This window comes from Anolis carolinensis, chromosome 5 (assembly GCF_035594765.1).
Source record: "Anolis carolinensis isolate JA03-04 chromosome 5, rAnoCar3.1.pri, whole genome shotgun sequence".
Classification (NCBI taxonomy): domain Eukaryota; kingdom Metazoa; phylum Chordata; class Lepidosauria; order Squamata; family Dactyloidae; genus Anolis; species Anolis carolinensis.
In genome coordinates, this window is record NC_085845.1 from 205,619,198 (window position 1) to 205,633,292 (window position 14,095).

Sequence of the window (14,095 nt, forward strand, 5' to 3'; positions counted from 1 at the left end):
AACTGTGCTGCCAAGAAAAAGATCTATGCCAGTGCAAAAGCCGAGGTCCAAAGAAGGACCAGAGAACTCAAGAACATCTGGTGGACAAAGAAGGCTGAAGAAATCCAACACCTTGCAGATACCCATGACGCTCAGGGATTTTTCAAAGCCACAAAGATCATTTATGGACCAAGAAACCATGGCATACAGCCCCTACGCTCATCAGATGGAACCAAAATTCTGAAGGACAAAACATCAATTGCACTACGTTGGAAAGAGCACTACCAGAACCTGCTGAATCGCAGCTCCAATGTGGCCGAAGAGACCCTCTCACAAATCCCGCAACAACAAACCAGGGATGAGCTTGCAGCACTGCCTAGTTTGGAAGAAGTCAGCAATGCCATCAGCCAACAAAAAAACAACAAAGCTAGCGGACCTGATGGGATTCCCGCTGAAATCTTCAAAGAGGGTGGACCTGAGCTGATGCAACAACTCCACCAGCTTATTGAAAAGGTGTGGATGACCGAGAAAATCCCAGCAGACTTCAAGGATGCCACCATCATCACCCTTTTCAAGAAAGGGGACAGAACAGACTGCGGGAACTATCGTGGTATCTCCCTTCTAACCTCCGCCGGGAAAATCCTCGCAAGAATCCTTGCAAACCGCCTTCTCCCTGTCTCAGAAGACACCCTCCCAGAATCCCAGAATGGCTTCCGCCCCTCCAGAGGAACAGTGGACATGATCTTCACTGCTCGACAGCTCCAAGAAAAATGCAGGGAACAAAACCAACCTCTGTACATGGCATTCATTGACCTTGCAAAGGCATTCGACACAGTGAATCGCAGCGCTCTCTGGACCATCCTCCAAAAAATCGGGTGCCCTGACAAATTTGTGAACATCCTGCGGCTCCTCCATGATGACATGATGGCAACAGTCTTGGACAGCAACGGCTCCCAAAGTGACCCATTTAAGGTTGAATCAGGTGTCAAGCAGGGATGTGTTATTGCCCCCACCTTATTTTCCATCTTCATCGCTATGATACTTCACCTTGTTGATGGGAAGCTTCCCACCGGAGTGGAAATCATCTATCGGACAGATGGCAAGCTATTTAACCTCAGCAGACTGAGAGCCAAAACCAAGGTCACCACAACATCTGTTATAGAACTCCAATATGCTGATGACAACGTAGTCTGTGCGCGTTCAGAAGAAGACCTACAAGCCACTCTAAACACCTTCGCAGAAGCATACGAGAAGCTCGGCCTCTCACTGAACATCGAGAAAACCAAAGTGCTCTTCCAACAGGCACCAGCTAATCCCTCTGCAAAGCCAGGAATACAGCTTAACGGTGCAACATTAGAAAATGTTGACCATTTCCGCTACCTTGGTAGCCACCTCTCCACAAAAGTCAACATCGACACTGAAATACAACACCGCCTGAGCTCTGCGAGTGCAGCATTTTTCCGTATGAAGCAGAGAGTGTTCGATGACCGGGACATCCGTAGAGAGACCAAGGTGCTTGTTTATAAAGCCATTGTCCTCCCAACCCTGCTCTATGCCTGCGAAACGTGGACTGTGTACAGACGTCACACCAAACTCCTGGAGCGTTTCCATCAGCGTTGTCTCAGGAAAATCCTGCAAATCTCTTGGGAAGACAGGCGGACAAATGTCAGCGTGCTTGAGGAAGCAAAGACCACCAGCATTGAAGCGATGCTCTTACGCCATCAACTCCGTTGGACTGGCCACGTTGTCCGAATGCCCGATCACCGTCTCCCAAAGCAGCTCCTCTACTCTGAACTCAAGAATGGGAAACGGAATGTTGGAGGGCAGGAAAAGAGATTTAAAGATGGGCTCAAAGCCAACCTTAAAAACTGTGGCATAGACACTGAGAACTGGGAAGCCCTGGCCCTTGAGCGCTCTAATTGGAGGTCAGCTGTGACCAGCAGTGCTGCGGAGTTTGAAGAGGCACGAACGGAGGGCTTAAGGGAGAAACGTGCCAAGAGGAAGGAGCGTCAAGCTAACCCCGACCGGGACCGCCTTCCACCTGGAAACCGATGTCCTCACTGCGGGAGAATATGCGGGTCAAGAATCGGTCTCTTCAGTCACCTAAGAACACACGCCCAAGATACCAAGGTTGGAAGACCATCGTCCTCGAACGTCGAGGGATCGCCTAAGTAAGTAAGTAAGTAAGTAAGTAAGTTAGCCCTTTGCAGAAAGAAAATGCTTCCGGTGTAAGCTGGAACTCTATATTCAATGCTGGATCGCCCTGTATATTTTTTTCACCTTCCACAAAGCTTTCGTTCAATTTGAACTGCCGTCATGGGATTTCCAGTTCAGGGAGAGACGCTTGAAGTTCTTTGCCAGAGAGCTGTAATGCAACTCCAAATCGTAGGATTCCATGGGGTAATCATGGCGGTTAATGTGGAATGGTGCCACTCTAAGTGTGTAGAGCAAACTTGGGCAAACTTTGGCCCTCCGGGTGTGTTGGATTTCAACTCCCACAATTGTAGGACTTGAAGTCGAAAACACCTAGATGGCCGAAGTTTGCCCATGCCTGGTGTAGAGCAAAAGGGTTCAGAGTTAGGGGGAAGCTGCTGTCACTTCTCTCCTTGTTGACTCATCCACCCCGCTCTCCACCCCTCGCTTGTCAATTTAAAAGGCAAGTGCTGTTTGCACAGTTTGGTGATCTTGGAGCACGGGGTGATGTAAGATGATGAAATAAAACCATGATTGAGTTTGATCAATTTTGGGGCAATGCCAGCCCTCTATGGAGCACCAGTATGAGCTGCTGCATCCACAGGCCCCTCTGAATACATGTGCCATTGAGTTAAGGGTCAGCCATGGAAGGCTTGCAGTCCGAAATAACTTGGAGAAAAGAGTGTGTGATGAGGGTCCTGTGCAGGAGGGACATGGGATTTGGGGAAGGATTAGTGGCAGGACAGGAGGAGAAAGAGGGGAAGAGGAAATAAAGATCTTGGGAGTCCTCGAGGGGAGGAAGGGGAACATGAGCCAACAATGTCATGCGGAGCTAAAAAAGCCAATGGGATTTTGGCCTGCATAAATAGCCTAGGGCCTAGATCCAGGGAAATCACGCTCCCCCTCTATTCTATTCTGCCTTGGTCAGACCACACCTGGAGTCACACTGTGCCCAATTCTGGGCACTGCAATTGAAGGGAAATGTTGACTCTAAGCTGGAATGTGTCCAGAGGAGGGCAACTAAAAGGATCAAGGGTTTGGAGAACAAGCCCTATGAGGAGCAGCTTAAAGAGCTGGGCATGTTTATCCTACAGAAGAGAAGGCTGAGAGAGAGGAGGCATGATGAGTACCATGGATCAAGATGGAGGGGAAGGAAGTCATGGGGAGGAGGGCGTAAGCTTGTTTTCTGCTGCCCTGCAGACTACGACACGGTGGAACAACAGCTTCAGACAACAAGAAAGGAGATTCCGTCTGAACATGAAGAACTTCCTAACTGAGAGAGCTATTCAGCAGTGGAACTGTCTGCCCGGAAATGTGGAGGTTCATTTGGAGGCTTTTAGACAGAGGCTGGATGAACATCTGTCAGCAATGTTTTGATTTCCTGCTTTTTGGCAGAATGGGGTTCGACTAGACGGCCCACCTGGTTTCATAGAATCATAGATATGGAAGATACCTCATGGGCCATCCAGTCCAACCTCCTGCCAAGAAGCAGGAAATCGCATTCAAAGCACCCCTGACAGATGGCCATCCAGCGTCTGCTTAAAAGCCTCCAAAGAAGTAGCCTCCACCACACACCAGGGCAGAGAGTTCCACAGTTAGGAGGTTCTTCCTAATGTTCAGGTGGGATCTCCTTTCCTGTAGTTTAAAGCCATTGTTCCATTGCGTCCTAGTTTCTTCCAACTCTATGATTCTATGAAACTGTCCCTACGTGGTGCCTTTCATGCAGAAGAGAAGGCTGAGTTGGGACCACATAGGCATGTGTCAATATTTGATGAGGAGGGGGCAAACTGCTTTTCTGCTGCTCCAGAGACTTAGGGCACAGTGGAGGAATGGATTCGAGCTGCAGATGAGATTCTATCAAAACATTAGGGAAGAACTTCCTGGTGGTCAGAGCTGTTGGCCTTAGGATATCCAGAGATGGTGTCTCCTCCTTCTCTGGATGGTTTTAAGCAGAAGCTCGATGGCCACCTGTCTGTCAGAAGCAGTGCTTTGGACACATATTCCTGCAAAGCGGGGGTGGGGGGGAGGGGATGGACCAGATGGCCCTGGGGGTCTCTTCCAACTCCTCATCAGCGCACCTTCCCTCTAGACTCCAGGCTCTCCCTCCAAAGGAAAGGTGCCAAGCCAGAGATGCCTGCCCTGGGCCACCCTCCCAGCCCAGAAGACAGTGCCTTCCTCCATAGGCCCCAATTTCAAGGAATTGTTGCCTGAGGCGAGCTGGGAGGGAGCTGGGAAGCGGAGGCAGCTCCCCTCCTACACGGCAAAGGAAGCCAAGGGGAGGACAGACTACGCTGCTGCCACCTATTTTTAGCTGTGTGGGTCTATATGGTGGGGAGGAAGTGGTGGGGGAGCTCCGAGAGCCCGCTCCTCCTCCTCCGGTACCCAAAGCATGGGCCCCCCATATGACAGCCGATGGGTGGAGAGAGGAAGAAGAAAGGCAACCCCATGTGCTGAGACTCAGGGCTGCAATTATCTCATCCCTGCACAAGAACACAGGCAACAGAGGATCGGGACTGCGCTGCCAGCCCTGCTCACCACTGCCCGCTCCTGGGATCTGCTCCTGGGGTGAGAGGCGGATCAGCCGGCAGGATCCCACAGACTGGTCCACGTGTGCGAAGAGGCTGGCGCTCCAACGCTGTCTCCGCCAAAGAGGGAAGCGCCGAAGCCTTGCTTTCATCAAGCACACCTTGTTCTATGCTAAGCAAACGGGCACCAAAGTGTCTCCTTCAGTGACTCGGCTGGCACCAAGAGCACTTTCTTTTCCAGCCAACGCCCCCTGCCTTCGATCAGCAAGCAGGCATTATCCAGCACTTTCCCCACGGTGCAAGCCTGGCGTGTCCGTCCATCCTCCGAGGGCTTGATTCACCAAGGAGCCAGATCCTCTGCTGGCACTCCCAGTCCTCTTTGTTCAGGTCCTTGTGCCTTTGCTCTGAGGCCCCGGCTGCATAGAGGCACCACCGCACACACCCGTGTCTTCCTCTCCCTTGGTTTTTTGTGTGTGGGAATCGTGCTCTCCTCCGCTCCATCCGCCCGTTTGGGGTCTCTGATGCAGGCGAGCTGGAAGCGCAGGTTTCCATAGTAACGTGGAGCAGCGTTGAAGCCTGCATTGTTACGGAGGAGAGAAGTGACGAGCCAGCCTCCCCATCCGCTCCTGCAAAACCCATGGCAGATGGAGTCTCGCTGCTCCGGCATGGGCACCACCGCTGGCTGGGTGGGCTAGGAAGTCCCTCAGCCTGGCCCGGCCTTCGCCCTGGCCCGCTTGCTAGAGACACACCTCGGCTGCACCGCCCGGAGGCCTCAACCACTCTGGCCAGTCCCAGGGCAACCAACCCCTGGGCAAGGGGAGCGCTAGACGGGAAAGGAAACAGGGCCCTCACCATGGAAATGGGGCCCTAGGAGCCGGAGGCACATGGCGGAAACGGGGAAAGCGGCCGTTGAGATGGAGACCTCTCCTTGCTAGAGGAACCCATGGAGGCCATCTTCGGCAGACTCCTGTCTTGAGGGCCCCAGGTCCCTCACCCGGCTTTCACACCTGACCAGCCCCCTCCTCCTTCCCCTTCCCCTTCCCCTCCCTTCAGACCATGAAGAAGTTTGCCTCCACACGCAGCCTGAACAAGATCCTCCAGCAGTGCGACTCCTCCTCCTCCCGCGAGTACGAGGAGATCCAGGCCGTGGAAAAGAAGTGGCACCTCCACCTGGCCGCCCCACGCAAGCTGCTGGACCGCAAGTGCAAAATGCCCTCTCTCTTCCTTTCAGCCCCACCGCCCCCCAAGAGGGCCCCCAGCACCACGCTCACCTTGCGCTCCAAGTCCATGACTGCCGAGTTGGAGGAGTTGGGTAAGTCCCAGCGCATGGCGCCGCAGGATCCAGTGGCATGCATTGTGTGGGTGGGTGGATGGGCATGATGAGCATCACCGCATTGTTACATGTGGACCAGAGGCTCAAAGTGCTGTAGAGGCACCCACCCCGCTCACATCCGCCTGCTTGAAAGCAGCTTCAAAGCCACTTCTCCATAACTTAGCATTCCTCAAACCCCCTTTGGCACCTCATTTGCACCCTGTGACTCCTTGCTACGGCCCCTGCATGTGCCCCTGTTCCTCTTTCTGGGTGCTGTGGTTGCCTAGAAGTCGGTTTCGCCAGACATGTGCTCCTGGGCACTTCTTTCCTTGAAGCAGTCTTGGAAGGACCCATGCAGAAGTGCTATGGCTATCGGGATCCCTGCAAGGCTCCTGCTATCCCCAACTATGGGTCCAAGGTCCCTGGCCAAGCAGCTGCTGTGGTGGATTCTGATATTGATCGCCTCACTCACTTCATCCATCATGGAATCCAAGCCAGAGCATGATGGGTTCCCAGGTGGCCTCCCATCCAGGCATTCCTCAAGTCTCAGTCCTGCAGACCAGTTGAATCAGGTGCCATCAGGCCATGCTCTCTGATACACCTTACCTTCACCGCAAGGTCTTTAATGATGAAATAAGAACTGCCCTTCCTGAGCCTGCATCTCTTATCTTGCCTCATAAAAAGCCATATTCTACGGGCAAGGCCCTACTGGGCCATCTTTTGCCAAGATTCCATTCTTCTTCATGTGGTGGCCTCCTGTGGCCCCTCTTGGGTTTGCCCAGTGTTCTCCATCTCCACACAAACCTCTTGTACCCCACTGAGGATCCCCAGAGAGCCCTTGGGTCTTCTGAACACTCCAGCATTCCTGAATGATTCCGCTCTTCCCATCGTCTTGTGTACGTTCATCCATTCCACGTCCCCAAAGTTCTGTGTTGTGGTGGGTCTGTGACATTGGGCAAGTGCCTCCCTTCCAGTTTTCCATACCCATCCAGATACTTTAGATCGCCTTTGTTGTGTGGTACCCCTGCGTTTCTCTTCCCGCCCACCCTACCTCGTCCTTCCAGCAACAGGCACTCCTTTTCATCAGCACTTTTGCATGTGTGAGCACTCACCAGGGCCTTTGTGCATGTTCTTGGACACCCCCTTCTCTGGCTCTGGAGCTTCCTGGTGACCCGTGGAGGACAGGTCATCTTCAGGTGTTAGTGTGCGGGAGTTACTATCTCAAGACAGGCTTGGGGATAGAGCAAAATGATGGGTAGTATATTTTGCTGGATAGATGTACTTTGGACATTAGATTCCCGAGACGTTGGAGGATTGCATGGTGCAAATTTCTTTGAAGGCCCGTGTGGACTTTGTAACCACACTTGGGAGGCCACGGTTCACAGTCTAGCAGGTGGTGGCCGTGAAGTGTTGTTAGGCCCCTTTGGGCAACCTATCCTATATACTCATGTATAACTCTAGATTTTTATAGTCAGATTAGCCCAAAAAAACCTGGCTTGTCTGATCCACTATCTCCTATCAAAAAAAGAAACTATCATCTTCTTTGTAGTGAAATTCTTAATCTTAGTCTATCCCAGGAGAAACTAAAGAAAGCACTGAGCCCCCCAATTCTCTCTCTGCCTTGGCACTGCTTCTGTCCTTTTTGAATGCTGATCAGCAATCTATCTGATTCGCCTACCTACACTATCCCTGCACATATATGGAAATATTATTTTTCTACCCCCTATAATTCTGGGCATTTGACCCCTCTCTCATGAGGCTTTTGGATGCTCTGCAGTGGCCTCTTATGTCTTAAGAGGAAATAAAAATGTTAAATACTCAACTTAAAACTGATCAAGCTCCTGTGCCAAGCTTAATCCTGCTCGAGCTCTTGAACACTAATGTCACATGGTGGTCTCCATTGCTAGCATTGGTTTAGCTGTTTTCAAATGCCTGGGTGGAGAAGTGTCAGCGGTGGCATTGGTGCTTTCCCCTCTCAACAAAATGACCCTCAACTTATCCAGGATCATATCCAAATGTCCCAAATGTTGGCCCCGAAACTTGCCCTCAACTTATACATGAGATCAACATATACATGAGTATATTCGGTAATCCTGTTTGGCTGCCACTGGGACAATGTGGGCTGGCTTTTGGCTTCATAAGGGTTGAGATGATGTTTCTCCAGAAGGTGAAAAGTCTCAGACCAAAAGCTAGGGTTGAGGCTGGTCCATGGTCTCGTTCAAGTAGAAATTCCCAAGGAGGCAATTTCAGTGTTCCCAGGGTGTCTTAAAGCACCTGGGAAGGACGATGGTAAAGCTTTCCTCAAAGGCATTTCTTCAGAGGGTTGTGTGCCAGTTCTCAGTCACTGAAGCTAGTTGTACAGTTGTCCAAGGGCTTCTTGGCTGGGGAGGGGGTGTCTTTGGAGGGCCAGGAGTACACATCCCACACACTGAAACAGAAAGCTCACGTGGAGCCCGTGTCTGTACAGTGACACTGGCAGGAAACGCTGGGCCCAATGCACTGCCCTCTCCGTTGCATCCATGTTTGCAAAAATGTTGGGTAAACTGGTCAGAGTAGGAAGAGGCTCTTCAACAAAAGCATGGCTTAGATTGAATGGGAAGCCTTCTCCTCGGAGTTATTGTGTAGAGAGGGAAAGGCAGTTGCACCAGCGTTTGGAAATGCAACTTATTTGGAATACAGCTCCCAGTGGTTAGCAACAATGCTGGCTGGAGAATGCTGAGAGTGGTTCCCACAGAGGCCCATGCATGCCCCCCATTTGAAGGCTGAAACTTTGCTCATTGGCCTTTTTGGGTGCAACCTTTTAGTGTGGAAACACTAAAAAAACTGTCACCAAAAAGGCCAGTAAGCCTTCCCAAGGAATATAGAAGTCAAGGAGGGTTTTGGAAAGGAGACAGCCAGACGCCAGGAAGTGATCAGACAGAAACTGCTGGTCCAATTTCCCCATTGGAATGAGGATGCATGAAAAGCAGCGCATGCAAGGAAAGGGGAAAGGGTGCGCTTGGACTGCTCCTCTCCCAGTGCTGCTCCTTTCCCCCTCCAAGAAGGAGCGTGCAGCCAAAGCAGGGTCTTCTTGGAAGTCCAGAGGGGAGGGGTCTCCCCAAGGAAGGGTGGGGGCCTGGAGGGGCGGAGGGGGGCGCATGCCAACCTGCCACTCATGTCTTGTGCTTTGTTTCTTGATTCCAAGCCTCGATGCGGAGGAGGAAAGGGGGTGAGTGCACCCGCCCTGGATCAGGGCCCATCCCACCTCCCTTGGTCCAGGTTGCCCTCCCTCTTTCCCCAACATGGCAGGAAGGCGCCCAGTGTCAATGCTCTATTGTGGTCGAACCCGGGTGGTCCGCGCTAAGTCCGGCGTTACTATGGGCTGGCCCGGAAAGAATGAGGTGGCCACACTGCTGGAGGCCCCTTCCTTGGATGAAGGAAGGGGATGGAGGTCACCGTCAGTGCCACTTTGGACTACAGCTAGACCCCGCTGACCTGTAGGCAGAGGATACCTCTCTGTCCGCATACCTACACCAGTTTGGTCAAGTGAGAGGCCAAGGCTGCTTTGTCCCCCAGGTAAACAAGGACAGCCCCAAGACAAGGAGGCTTTAGCCCCAATGAAGGGAGATATCCAACATAGTAATCAAAACCAAGAACAATCAAATCTGCAAAAGTGAAAACTGCAAATGTTGCAGGTCGAATATAAGGTGTAAATCATCCATAGGATTCTGGGCCTGTGTCCACTGGGCACCTTCAAAGCAGCACCGGATGGAGAGCAGAGCTCAGGCAGCCTCTGCAACATTGCACATGATTCTGGGAGGGTTGTTGTGTGTTTTCCGGGCTGTATGGCCATGTTCCAGAAGTTCCTGAGGTTTCACCCACATCTATGGCAGACATCCCGAGGTGAGGTGAGGATGTCTGCCATAGATGTGGGCGAAATGTCAGGAGAGGATACTTCTGGAACATGGCCATACAGTCCGGAAAACACACAACCACCCTGTGATTCCGGCCATGAAAGCCTTCGACAACACATTGATTCTGGGAGGTCTGTCTGGTCAGTCACTTGCAGCCAGTGCCAAGTGTTGAATGTACCACCCTTCCCGAACCTCGGTGGTCTCAAAGTATTACATTAATATTAGTTGAGGAAAGTATTAAATAGTAGAACACCATCAAAAGCATGGGCAGCAATCTTGGGTCATGACAACTGCTCAAGCACTGCAGGTCTTGCCATTCTGTAGCCTCAAAACCCATCCTGTGTCTCTGCTATTTAAAAGGATTTCTTCCAATCAAGAATACCCCACAAGATATACCATGCAATAAATAGATAAAATGCCCTTATAATGGATTAAAGACATCAAGAAAGGTTGCTGTTAATTCTCTTCATTGATCCAGAAAGTGGACACACTGAGCTCCATTTGGGGTTCAAAGAAGAACTAATGTGTGATGTTGCAAAACACCAGTGGAATCAGATTTTAAAATCTGTAGAAAATTACAATCACTGAAGTCAAGGCAAGCATGAAAGCAGATGGGGCTTGGGTGGGTTAATGTGACATTGTATGAACAATGCCCTTACAGCAGAAACCATAGGGATGTGATAAACAGGCATAATGACATCACAAGGCATACAAAGTCAACTGTCCAGCAAATTTAAAACGCCAAGGGCACGGGGAAGGAGGAGCAACAACGATATCTCCTACTTTAGCTGAAAAGAGTATTCATCCCCAGCCCACAAAAAAGCTTGCAGCAGAGACTCCCAATCACCTGGTCTTTCCAAGAGATGGGCTTTTATTGTCTTCTGGGTAGAGTCTAGATCAGGCAGGGGCAAACTTTGGCTTTCCCTCCAGGTGTTTTGGACTTCACCTCCCACAATTCCTAACAGCCTACCGGCTGTTGAAGTTAAATTGTGGAAGTCCAAAACACCTGGAGGAATGCCGAAGTTTGCCGATGCCTGGTCTAGAATAATTGACCTACCGTCATCCTTTTCTCAAGGAGGTGGTCCAGGGAAGGTGTTGAGAGGCACCATGACATACAGGAGGCCTTCAGGAGAAGACCAACTGTTGGTTCAGAAACAAGGCTGAAGGCCCTAGAGGAAGGAAGCCAAGCTTAGAGCTGCAGAGGCCACAGACGAATGCGCCAAAGCAGGCAATGACAAAATGTTTACAAAGAGCTTCCCGTTGGAGGAAGTGGTGGGATGTGCCAGACGTTCTCTTTAAAGGGGACAAGGTACCCAAGATGGGCGATAGGCTGCATGCAGAGCCCTGTTAAGTCAGGCAGGCTCTCTGTTGACAGCCAGAGGCACAACCACCACTTCTGTTGAGGAGCAGCATCCAGAGGGCTTCAAGGGGGTTGCGCGGCTGGCAGGGGGGCAACTGGATGGGACCATCCACAAATCCTTGCTGCTGTGGCAGAATGGGATGTTGCATTTCCCCACTATGGGACTGTGTCCTTTTAGCCTTTGTGATTGTCCAGACAGCTAACCTCAAAGGCCTTGGGGTTTCTCATTCTAGGGTGTTTTTTGCAGATGTGTGTGTGTGCATATGCATGTACATATGCACACACACCACATGGGCTGTTTGGAGTCAAATAATGCTGGCCATACCATGGCTAAGGACCCTCCGCAGAGCTCAGGAAAGGTATTTTGTGTTACATTTCTCAGTGGCTATGCTGGATGGGAAGTTCTTAGCGTTACAGAATCACAGAATCCTAGAGTTGGAAGAGACCTCACGGGCCATCCAATCCAACAAAGTACCTTTCCTAATCTCCAAGATTTCCCCACCACTTCTCCAGCCAAAATCTTCACTTGTGAAGCTGTTCTCCTTTAAGATGGAAGTCTTTTAGAACACTGTGACTTACACCAGCTTCAAGAAAGATTGGGACTAGTTTATCACTTTTTAAGCTATTGGATTTATGAATGAGAGCAGGACTGGGCAAACTTTGGCTCTCCAGGTATTTTGGATTTCAACTCCCAAAAATCCCAACCAGCTTACGGGCTGTTAGGAATTGTGGGAATTGAAATCCAAAAGGCCCATCCCTGAATTGGGGGAATGTTATTAAATGTATTTATTTACCGTATTTATATTCTGCCCTCCTCACTCTAAAGGGGACTCAGGGTGAACCACAGAACATACTTATGTGGCAAACATTCAGTTCTGTGTGTGCACAGAAAAGACTGTCCATTGTTCACAGAATAGAGGTAGAGGCTTTTCCCATCTTCAGCATCTTGGAGGCTTGTGCTCAGTTCCAGCCAGGAGGGAGCGGCGATGTTGCTCCATCTCCCTGCTGAAGAGCTTTGTTCGTAAACTTCCTCCTTTGATCGAATAGCTGGCATTTTCCTGGCATTTCCTTATGGGTTCCTTAAAATACCTCCCCGCTTTTAAGTGGTACCAATTTATCTACTGCCATTTTGTTTTCAAACCGCTAGGTAGGTGGAAGCTGGGCTAAAGGACAAGAGCTCACCCTGACCCGGGGTTTGAACTGTCAAGAATTACTAAAGCTGATGGTTTAAGTTGCTGTGTTAACGCACCTGCTGTGCTAAAGCCAGTGTAGCCAAAGGCAGAAGTGCAGCTAAAGGAATTAGGATAACAAGGTGTAAAAAATCAACACACAATGGGTGTGAGTTCCCTAGGATAGTTCTAATGGTGGTGTGCCTGATGTACTTATCAGTCTATGTATGTTTTAGATTAGGGTGGTTATTTTAAAATTAGTTGTGCTAGATCTATTATTTATTTATTTACCGTATTTATATTCCGCCCTTCTTTCTCACCCCGAAGGGGACTCAGGGCGGATCGCATTATCTACATATAGGGCAAACATTCAATGCCCATATACACATCGAACCAAGACAGAGACAGATGCAGAGGCAATTTAACCTTCTCCTCAGGGGATGTTCGATTCTGGCCACAGGGGGGAGCAGCTGCTTCATCATCCACTCTGACGGCACTTCCTCATTCCAGTGTCGTAAATTAGTTAAACTTGCCTCCCCACCTTTTATAAGTGGTACAGTAGAGTCTCACTAATCCAAGCCTCGCTTATCCAAGCCTCTGGATAATCCAAGCCATTTTTGTAGTCAATGTTTTCAATATATCATGATATTTTGGTGCTAAATTCATAAATACAGTAATTACAACATAACATTACTGCGTACTGAACTACTTTTTCTGTCAAATTTGTTGTATAACATGAAGTTTTGGTGCTTAATTTGTAAAATCATAACCTAATTTGATGTTTAATAGGCTTTTCATTAATCCCTCATTATTATCCAAGATATTCACTTATCCAAGCTTCTGCCGGCCCGTTTAGCTTGGATAAGTGAGACTCTACTGTACCTTATTTCCTACTTGATAGATGCAACTATCTTTCGGGTTGCTAGGTCAGCAACGAGCAGGGGCTATTTTTTTTTTTAATTGACGGGTGCTCACCCCGCCACGGGCTGGCCTTGAACTCATGACCTCATGGTCAGAGTGAATTATTGCAGCAGGCTGCTCTCCAGCCTGCGCCACAGCCCGGTAGTCTAGTAGTTTTATAGTTCTATATATTATGGAAAAAAAATATTATTCTCTTTAATTCAGAATAAAAATTAATTTTAAAAGAAGTACACTGTGACGCCCGCCTTGGGTCCTTAGAGTACAACCAGACAGTGAGGGCGCATTAGGGATGCCCTGGGCCATGCAAGCCGGACACCCAATGAATCCATGCAGGCACCCAAAAACGAGACCAGTCCCCCTTCCTGCATCTCTGAGTCTCATCATCCGAGCCAAATGCAGCCTCATGGTTGCTGTCGCCAAGGCAAAATGGAGAATGGGGGAAGGAGATGGTATCTCTTTCCAAGATGCTCTTGAGGAAGTCAGCAATTGCAGAGGAGGAGGAGGAGGAGCGTTCCTCCTGTCTGTGTGTGTGGCTGGCCCAGGCCCATGGGAGCCTGAGGAGAAAACTGAGAATTAATAAAAAAGGAACATTTTCACAGCCACTGCATGCAAGGAGGCTGCAGGATGAGTCTGACGGTGACCGATGAGCATCGCCTGGCAGGAAGAGATGGGCTGCATTGGAGGAGAAGGGGGGCTGCGTGACCCAGTGGCAAGAACAGAATTGAGAAAAGAGACAGAGAAAG

At 50.0% G+C, this 14,095-nt stretch overlaps 1 protein-coding gene across 8 annotated transcripts in view; it reads left to right on the forward strand.

Moving 5' to 3' along the window:
* Positions 1–14,095, forward strand: part of shank3 (SH3 and multiple ankyrin repeat domains 3) — a 467,801-nt gene that overhangs the window by 399,771 nt on the left and 53,935 nt on the right. For 6 of the 8 annotated variants that reach the window (XR_010006367.1, XM_062981259.1, XM_062981262.1 and 3 more), the window contains exons 17-18: positions 5,929–6,009; positions 9,194–9,217. The exons of 1 other annotated variant lie outside the window; for it this stretch is intronic. Coding sequence is in view for 6 of the 7 variants with exons in the window: in XM_062981259.1 (XP_062837329.1) it covers positions 5,929–6,009; positions 9,194–9,217 (105 nt within the window). In the remaining variant the exon portion in view is untranslated. The remainder of the gene's footprint in view (positions 1–5,928; positions 6,010–9,193; positions 9,218–14,095) is intronic. One more of the 8 variants, XM_062981260.1, reaches the window with a different exon arrangement.